Raw genomic sequence first — 10,000 nt, 5'->3', positions numbered from 1 at the left:
ACCTCTCTCTTTCTCTAAAAGATGTCTCCCCCCCCCCCTCCCCAGGTCTCTCCACGCGGCCGGCTGTGCGGAGCATCCAGAGGCAGACCTTCTCGTCGCGGTCCTCCATGGCCAGCCCTCTGGCCCTCAGCGAGAACGGCTCCTCCTCCAAACCCTCCTGGTCGCTGTCGGCCAAACTCCAGCTGCGCTCCAGCTCGCCCTCTCGCTTCTCCCTGGAGTCCCACTCCTCCTCGCCAACGCTGGAGAGGATCGGCGAGGCCGCGGACGACAAGGTGTCCACCTCCTGCTTCAGCGGCCAGGCGGCCAGGCCGGCGCCCCTGGCGGTGATGGAGGGTAACGCGGCGGCGAAGAGGCTCCAGGAGCAGGCCCACTCCAAGGCGGCACTGCAGCCCGAGCAGAGGAGTTCCGGCCTAGGTACGAGTAACCACAACCCTGCCTCTGTCCTGGAGCAGGGTAGCCCGGGCCACGGGACACCCGCGAAGGAGGCCAAACAGAGAGGAGGGGGAGGAGTAGTAGGAGGGGGAGGGGGGGACAGCACTGGGCCCAAGAGGAGCTCCGCCAAGACTGTAGAGTCTGAGAAGAGTCCCAAGAAACGTCCGCCCTCCTCCACCTCCTCCTCATCCTCCCCGGTCCACAGCCCCGGCCCAGCCCACCCCTCGCCCTCCCGACCCCAGTCCAAGGACAAGAGTGATGCTGCCGCCACCACCAGCACCTCCACCAAGACCAGTAAGACCTCCACCACCACCTCTTCTAAAACCGCTACCCCCAGTAAGAAGGATTCCTCCCAGCCCCAGGACTCCCTGCACCCAGGGGGAACAGCCCACCAGAGGAAGAGTGCGGGTAGCACCCCAGGGTCCCAGAGCTCCCACCTCCAGAGGAAGACCTCCCCGCGGGGGGCGGGGGAGAGGAGTGCAGCCTCGGGGAGGACCAGGGGGGCGGAACGGAGCGCCAGCCGCGAGCCCTCCTCCCAGACCGGCTCAACGGCGGAGAGCAAGGGGAACCACGGCGGACCTCCCTACAGAGCCGGTGGTGGCACGGCTCGCGGCGGGGAGGGAGGAGGCACCGCAGGGGGGAGGGCGGGGCGAGGGGCGGAGAGCAGGGCCGGGGGGCGGAGCTCTAGCAGCAGCTCCTCCATTGCTAGCCTGCGGTCGTCCAGTGTGGGCGGGGCTCTGACGAGCACAGCACCCCAAAGGGGCCTGGTGAGGAACAGCAAGACAGAGGACAAGGGCCTGTCGTTCTTCAAGAGTGCTCTGAGACAGAAGGATACACGGCGGTCAGGGGAGGGGGGGAAGACCTCCACGGCCAGGGCAGGTGGGGCCGGGGAGGGGAAAGGCAGCCCAGAGGATGGGGGCGGGGAGGGGGCAGGAGAGGGGGGTGGAGACGAGGCAGGGGCAGGTAAGAGAGGCCAGCAGGACAATGCTGAGACTCACCCAGCCTTGGCCAAAGACAAGGACTCCTCCAAGACCTCGTCCTCCTCCACCCCGGCCAAGCGCTCGCTCCTCTCCTCCGCCAAGACCAAGGCCTCTGGAGGGGACACGACTGCCCAGGCCTCTGCCAGTGGCAAGAAGCTTCCGGAGAAGGCCAAAGCTGCTGAGAAGGCCAAACTTCCTGAGAAGGCCAAACCCCCTGAGAAGACCAAACCCCCTGAGAAGACCAAGCCCCCTGAGAAGACCATGCCTCCTTCTAGAAAGATCCCCATCAACTCCTCACGCAGCCAGAAGGCCAAGTGAAGGTGCTGAGCGGGGCTCTAGTGCAGCTCTCTGAGCTTATCCAACCATCCAACCAAGATAGATCTACTAGATCTACTAGATCTCCTCTATGGAGGACCTCTGGGAGAACAACGCCACCTATTGGCTCAGAGGACTATACGCCAGCTGTCATAGTAGACTGCCTCTCTTTCCCTGTACTCTTTATTAACAACTCGTTATTTAGGAATGGATTGAAACGAAGCACTTTGTATGGATTGCATTGTTTTTTTGTTTTTTTTAAAGAATTCTATAACTGTAATCATATGGATGATTATATCTTATATATATAGTATTATATATAAACCTATATGAACTGCTCATGTAATGACATTTTTAATCTGGTTCTGTAGCATTACCTTGATGATGGAGGTTGGTCGTGGGGGGGGGGGGGGGGGGCTGGGAGATGGTGGGGGGGGCAGGAAGGTGAGAAGAGAAACCCTGTCCAACACCTCAGACGCCACAGCTAGTCAACAGTCAGACGCCACAGCTAGTCAACGGCCAACGTTGTCATTCAGTTTGGATATCGCTGTACTTTCCTGACGATGAGATTGGGGTCCACGTCTCAAATGTTTCAAAACATTCCACAACCAACGGATTATCTGGATTATAGAGAGCCTTGGGTCACAACCAACAGATAATTTAGATTTTAGATAATATCAGTAACCTGGATTGGTACGTATTGTTAGTGCCGGAACGTTTATAATCCCAGTTTAAATATAATGAGCAGCAGCTCCAAATAATACAATATGAGTAATCCCAGTTAGCCCTACTCTAACATGGCATGTCTGACAGAACATAGTGGTGATATGGTAATCCCAGTGTAACACCATTATATTACCAGCATATTAGGATTAGGGCGGTCTATACCTGCCATGGTCGAAGAGGACCCGTTAGAGACTCGCCCCAGAAAGAGACACCGCTTGATGACATCAGAAGGTTGAGGCCAGCGACACGTCTGCAGTCTCGGTGTCAGAGAGCAGACAAACGATCCCTCTCTCCAAGAGTGCCCTCAGAACCCCCCTCACCGCTGCCCCCTGCTGCCGACCGCGGTCACTGCAGGCGTGCAAGGCCTTACGGGGAGAAACCACCACACCACACCAGACTGCCAGACAGCTCGTAACATTCCTAAAGACGAACACAGGGTCCCTGTACACAGCCACACGCAACAAGGACATCAGGACCTACAGTATATGTAAGGACCATATATGGGGATGTCTTTATAGAACACCATATATGGACATGTATATGGTGAGGTAGGCTCCACCCATCTTTACCGGTGACATCACAGCTTGTGCACATTTTGGCTTTATGCGCTAGCGAGCAGATCTGCGTTGAATGCACTGATGTAGGTTCAGAAAAAAAGATCAATCGCCATGATGAAATGTATGACAGCAATCCTTTGCATGATGTATTGCTTATGCATGCACTTAACTATGCAAGCAACTCTTGCTAATGTCCACACACTGAGTAAGTCAAAACTACAGCTACTTTTTTGGATGTGTATATATTTCTAACTGTATATTTTTCCAAATGCCAGCATCAAGAGAGCATGTTTAGGCATCATTCAATGCTTTGTTTGCACATTTTTCTTCAAAAGTAAGATATTATATATATATATAATGGTATATATATACATTATTTTGTATGAATGATAGGTATTGCTCATTCTCCCTCTTAAAGTAAATCAACTCACTTGCAAATTAATATTTTCTGTATTGTATTCATTTGTCTCATGTTTGATTCCAAACTAGTTTTAAAGGGATACGCTCATCCCTTTAAATGCAGCTACATCTAACAAATCAATTGATAGCCCACTGGTATGATTGTACTATATCTCACTGTTATCAATGACTTGTCATGGTTTTAATGGACACTTATTGGATGGGTCTAACCAACGCCATCGCCACGTCAACAGGGACGTTGAACAGTATACTGGTCCAAAGACAGAAGTGTGTTTTTTGTTGGAATACTTGAAGATGAACCTGTTCTCTAAACGCTGGGTCAAGCTGTAAACTCACAGAGTTCATAGGTCACACAACTCAGAACTTCCGAGTTAAAATGATTAGTTAGTTAGTGATGTGCGTAGAGCTTCCTATTGGTGGGGAACCCAGGGGTCAGAACCCAGGGGTCATCAGACTGGGAAGCCTGGGGCTCATCTTTGTACAACCAAGTTTCTAAGTCGGATGTTTGTGAGTTTTCTAGCTCGGAGCGCCATGTGACCCTAACCCTAACCCTTTGACCCTAACCCTAACCCTTTGACCCTAACCATAACCCTGTGAAGCAGCTATGACCCTAACCCTAACCCTGTGACCCTAATCCTGTGACCCTAACCTTGTGACCCTAACCCTGTGTCCCTAACCCTGTGTCCCTAACCCTGTGTCCCTAATCCTGTGACCCTAACCCTGTGACCCTAACCCTGTGACCCTAACCCTGTGACCCTAACCTTGTGACCCTAACCCTGTGTCCCTAACCCTGTGTCCCTAACCCTGTGACCCTAACCCTGTGACCCTAACCCTGTGACCCTAACCCTGTGACCCTGTGACCCTAACCCTGTGACCCTAACCCTGTGACCCTAACCCTGTGTCCCTAACCCTGTGACCCTAACCCTGTGACCCTAACCCTGTGTCCCTAACCCTGTGACCCTAACCCTGTGACCCTAACCCTGTGACCCTAACCCTGTGACCCTAACCCTAACCCTGTGACCCTAACCCTGTGTCCCTAACCCTGTGACCCTGTGACCCTAACCCTGTGTCCCTAACCCTGTGTCCCTAACCCTGTGACCCTAACCCTGTGACCCTGTGACCCTAACCCTGTGACCCTGTGTCCCTAACCCTGTGAAGCAGCTTCCCCAGGGATTGACAGAGGAGCACACTGCAACCACACTGCCTTGTCTTTTATAACATCTTGGAGAGTACCAAAAATATGTCTGATAATATATACCTTATTACATTTGGTAGTTGATATTTAATCAAAACTGCGCCAATTGTAATTATTATACGACAAAAAAAATCTTCAACAAAAAACAATCTCTGAAAAAAAATTCTGTTGCCGAAAACAATTCCACATTATCTTGATAGCATTGGGGAATGAAGTCCCAATGGCTCCTGCCGTCGATCCCCAGCGTGGTGGGGAGGTTGCTTAATCAGAGCATGAACTTCAGGAGATCAGGAGGCTGAGAGAGGCATGATCAGTACACCCCTGAGAGGTCAGGCTCCAGATGTTGGTGCAGATGAGGTACACACGTATTTCATTTATTTATGTCTGGTTCTTTAACAACATATTTGTGGGCACACTATCGAGCTGTATCTGTGAATATCTTTCTGACACATTACAGATGTCCTACCGGCACACTGTGCAACATTACAGGGTACACTTCTTCATCAGTGTGTGGTCTATGTGCTGTACTTTACTACCAGTAATACAGAAGCTCTTCTTTGACGGGACACCATAGTGTTTCTAGTAGGTTCCTCTACCTCGTGAATAGCTGCTGTTATAATAGAGAGATCTCTATAGAGAGATAGCTATAGAAAGAGGCATCTATAGATGCAACATGGTGGTTATGATGATGAAGTATGAGTGGTGTTCTCTAATGGAACAGTGGAGTTGGTGGTGTTCTATAATGGAACAGTGGAGTTGGTGGTGTTCTATAATGGAACAGTGGAGTTGGTGGTGTTCTATAATGGAACAGTGGAGTTGGTGGTGTTCTATAATGGAACAGTGGAGTTGGTGGTGTTCTATAATGGAACAGTGGAGTTGGTGGTGTTCTATAATGGAACAGTGGAGTTGGTGGTGTTCTATAATGGAACAGTGGAGCTGGTGGTGTTCTATAATGGAACAGTGGAGTTGGTGGTGTTCTATAATGGAACAGTGGAGTTGGTGGTGTTCTCTAATGGAACAGTGGAGTTGGTGGTGTTCTCCAATGGAACAGTGGAGTTGTTGGCTGGAGTGAACAACAGCAGAACATCTAAAACAATACATAACAATGTTCAAGGGGAATGGGACTTCAATAGTATTAAAATGCAAAGCAATGTTATTTATTTGCGTCAAATGCATGAGAATGTCAATGCTCTTTTTATTTTGTATTCATTTGTATGCTGTGATATTTTATGGATATTCTGTAGTATGCACTTTCAACCATTCAAATCGGAAACATTTTATTTTATTTTTTTTACTTTATAAAGAATTCATTACTTTGAGGGGAGCAATGTTTGTATACATGCTTAATGTATTGGTTAAGCAATGCAAGAACAAAAATATGTCATAATAAAAATAAATGTTGATTTTATATTGCTTTGATTGGATTAAGTTTCTTTTGTTTGTTGGTTTATCATGGCAGTTCCTAGTTTTATCCACTTGGTGGAGCTAAACATAATTTACTGGCATCAAACACTAGTGCACAGCGCTGATGATTTGGGAAAAACCACAAAACAATTCCTCAGAATGTGCCTTCACGTCTAAAAATAGAGTGACTCTCCTTTGTGAAGAAATGTTGTTGTGTCAAGCCTAATGCCTTCACTGGGGGAGGTGACAGGTGGTGTATGACACTACACACCAAGCACCCATGTATTTATTTATTTATTTATAGTTGATTGAGTTTGGTTTTATTAGTTTGGCTCAAGGCTGGGAGCCATTAAGAGTAAATATACCCACTTTGTCTTCCTGTCCCCGGTGGTTCTGGGTAACTCAGTCATCTGGTTTAGGAAATGTTTGGGGTTTCTTCATTTCCACTTCCTGTGCTCTCTGATGGAGAACCAATCAAATCAAATCTAAACCTGAGATGAAACGATGGGGCCACAACTTACTCCTCTTCCTCTTCCTCTTGTTCTTCCTCTTGTTCTTCCTCTTGTTCTTTCTTCTTCTTCTTCTTCTTCTTCACTATGTTGTGGAGGGAAAATGTAGGATATTATGTCACTGCAGATTTAACCACATGAACATGCTAATAGTCAAAGCTGGTGTGTTATTGCTCTGATGAACAAATAAGGACAGTTATTAAAAGACTCATTAGAAGCGTGAGAAGGGAGGGCGGGGGCAGATGTTTTCTTTCAGATCAGAAAGAGGAGCCATGGTGTTTAGGTTTTAAACCAGTTCTCCTTTGCCTGACAACAGGAGCCAAGTTCCTCTGACGCTCAACCACTGATCTGTTGCCAGACAGGAACGCTATGGTCTAATACCCCGGAGGAATGGGCCTTCTGTGTTTTACATCAGGAACACTGAACAAGGACATTATCTCTGGTGTCCCTGTGGCCAGGGGGTGTGAGGTGTGGTGTGTTCAGAGTGTGGGGTGTCCAAAGTGTGGGGTGTTCAGAGTGTGGGGTGTGGGGGGTTCAGAGTGTGAGGTGTTCAGAGTGTGGGGTGTCCAAAGTGTGGGGTGTTCAGAGTGTGGGGTGTGGGGGGTTCAGAGTGTGGGGTGTTCAGAGTGTGAGGTGTTCAGAGTGTGGGGTGTTCAGAGTGTGGGGTGTTCAGAGTGTGGGGTGTTCAGAGTGTGGGGTGTGGGGGGTTCAGAGTGTGGGGTGTTCAGAGTGTGGGGTGTTCAGAGTGTGGGGTGTTCAGAGTGTGGGGTGTTCAGAGTGTGGGGTGTTCGGGTGACTGGCTCGGTGGATGGTAGACAGACAGGAGGATGGTAGACAGACAGACAGGGGGGTGGTAGACAGACAGGAGGATGGTAGACAGACAGGCGTCTGAGGTCAGAGAAGGAGGTGGCTAGGCGCAGTGGGGACGTGGACCGGGTCAAGCAGGCCAAGTACAGGTTCGCCAAAGCGGTGAAGGAGGCGAAGCATCGCTTTTCGGAGAAGCTGCAGCAACAGCTCTCTGAGGGGGATTCCGCCTCCGTCTGGAAAGGCCTCAAGACCATCACCAACTACAAACCCAAGTCCCCGCTGATGTCCGACAACCTCCCTCTCGCTAACGAGCTGAACGAGTTCTACTGTAGGTTTGAGAAAGAGAGGTTCCCGCCCACCCCCGCCCTCTCCCTCCACCCCCCCCGGCTACAACCACCACCCCCGTCCCCCAGGGGGGCCAATGTGCCTACAGGGGTGAGATCGAGGGGCTGCAGAGCTGGTGCAGTTTTAACAATCTGGAGCTCAATGCTCTGAAAACAGTGGAGATGGTGGTGGACTTCCGTAGGAAAGCAGCCCTGCCCCCTCCCATCACGCTGGGAGGTACCCCGGTGGCCTCCGTGGAGTCATGCCGCTTTCTAGGCATGACCATCTCCCGGGACCTTAAGTGGGAGCGGAACACCGAGGCCCTCGCGAAGAAGGCCCAGAAGAGGATGTTCTTCCTCCGGCAGCTGAGGAAATTCAGGCTGCCGAGGTCCATGATGGTCCAGTTTTACACGGCCATCATAGAGTCCATCCTCACCCACTCCATCATCACCTGGTTCCCTGCTGCAACGACCAAGGACAAGGCCAAGTTGCAGCGGGTGATACGTTCAGCAGAGAGGGTGATCGGCTGTCCCTTGCCCTCCCTCAACTCCCTGCATGACACCAGGGCTCTGAGGAGGGCAAGGAAGGTCATGGCCGACCCCTTCCACCCCGGCCACGGCCTCCTCACCCTGCTTCCCTCTGGAAGAAGGTTGCGGCTGCCTAAGACATTAAAGGCCCGCCACAGGCTCAGTTTCTTCCCCTCAGCCGCCAGGCTGCTAAATGACTCTGGCTTCCCCCTCCCCCCCGCCTCCAAGTCTGCCCAGGACTGAACATGCACTGGACCTTGAATAACTCTGCACTGCACTTTATATACAGCACTATCCATGCACTGTCTGTCCCGTGTTGTCCTGTTTTTGCCTGTTTTTGCATTTGTATTTGTACTTGTTTTGTTTACATTTACATTTTTGGCATTTAGCAGACGCCTTATTCCAAAGCGACTTACAATCAATACATTTGAATACTAAGCATGTGAATCAGCAGTCCACTATTCGTTGCAGGAAGAGTACTCTAGCTCGGGCCCGGGGCCACTGATAGAAGGAAAAACCTTCTCCCTATTATCGCCTTCTACTAAAACGTTTTTTTTTTTTTTCATGTATATGTGAAAAAAGCATAAATGCACCTTCTGTAAATGCCAAAACAAATTCCTATATGTGTCAAGCATAATGGCAATAAACATTATCTGAATCTGAAACAGGGGGGTGGTAGACAGACAGACAGGGGGTGGTAGACAGACAGGCTCAGTGTTATTGATCTCTCCTCTGGATCTCCTGGGGCCGCTGCTGTAGAGTTTTATCTTTTCAATCTTCCTTCCTTCCTTCCTTCCTTAGGATGGAGTCCCTGCTCCATCTAACAGGCTTAAGCCCACCAGAAGCATTCACTTCAGAAGGAGCTGTATAGAATTTTACAGAAGTAAAAGTAGTGGATTATAATACTGTAGAACTTTCTTTCTTCCTTCCTTCCTTCCTTCCTTCCTTCCTTCCTTCCGCTCTTTCTTTCCATCCCCACTTCTCTCATTTCGTTCTGTGTCCTTCATCCCTCTCTACTCGGCCCTCCTCCCCACTCTCCTAAGTGCTCGCGGTGACTGTACCAACTCTCCCAGAATCCTCTGCTTCTACCAAGTCTCTCTCCCCAGTGTGGAAGTGGAAGAGGAACAACACAGTCAATCATTCACTGAGATGAAGAGAAGAGAGGACGTGTTCCTCCTCTCCAGAGCGTCGTGACGCTGCGCTGTAATTCCCTTTTAATTGTAGATGAAAGTTGCAGCAGGCCTGAGTGCTGGAGCAGCCGGGAGGCTCTCAGGAGATAAATATGGATGGCAGGACCGGAGAGGACGAGCAATGTTATATAACCCAGAGAACAACACTCCTCTCCTCTCCTCCACCCAACACTCCTCTCCTCTCCTCCACCTCTCTACTCCTCTCCTCCAACTCTCCACTCCACCCAACTCTCCTCTCCTTCACCTCTCCTCTCCTCTATCTCTCTACTCCACCCAACACTCCTCTCCTCTCTCCTCCACTCAACCCAACACTCCTCTCCTCCACCCAACACTCCCCTCCTCTCCTTCACCTCTCCTCTCCTCTATCTCTCTACTCCTCTCCTCTCTACTCCACCCAACACTCCTCCACCTCTCTCCTCCACTCAACACTCCCCTCCTCTCCTCCACCAAACACTCTCCTCCTCTCCTCTCCTCCACCCAACACTCCCCTCCTCTCCTCCACCAAACACTCTCCTCCTCTCCTCTCCTCCACCCAACACTCCCCTCCTCTCCTCCACCCATCACTCCTCTCCTCTCCTCCACCCAACACTCCTCTCCTCCACCTCTCCATTCCT

At 50.5% G+C, this 10,000-nt stretch overlaps 1 protein-coding gene across 1 annotated transcript in view; it reads left to right on the top strand.

The window, feature by feature from the left end:
- LOC308167977 (ubiquitin carboxyl-terminal hydrolase 31-like) overlaps positions 1–1,730 on the top strand; it is a gene marked incomplete at both ends in the record, with an annotated part of 15,739 nt that extends 14,009 nt beyond the window's left edge. The window contains one exon of the mRNA XM_080542457.1: positions 46–1,730. Within this exon, the coding sequence (XP_080398583.1) occupies positions 46–1,730 (1,685 nt within the window). The remainder of the gene's footprint in view (positions 1–45) is intronic.
- Between the last annotated feature and the right edge of the window lie 8,270 nt (positions 1,731–10,000).

The sequence above is a fragment of the Nansenia antarctica genome (genome assembly GCF_963989245.1).
Source record: "Nansenia antarctica genome assembly, chromosome: 11".
Classification (NCBI taxonomy): Eukaryota; Metazoa; Chordata; class Actinopteri; order Argentiniformes; family Microstomatidae; genus Nansenia; species Nansenia antarctica.
This window is presented reverse-complemented; position numbering and strand designations above follow the sequence as displayed.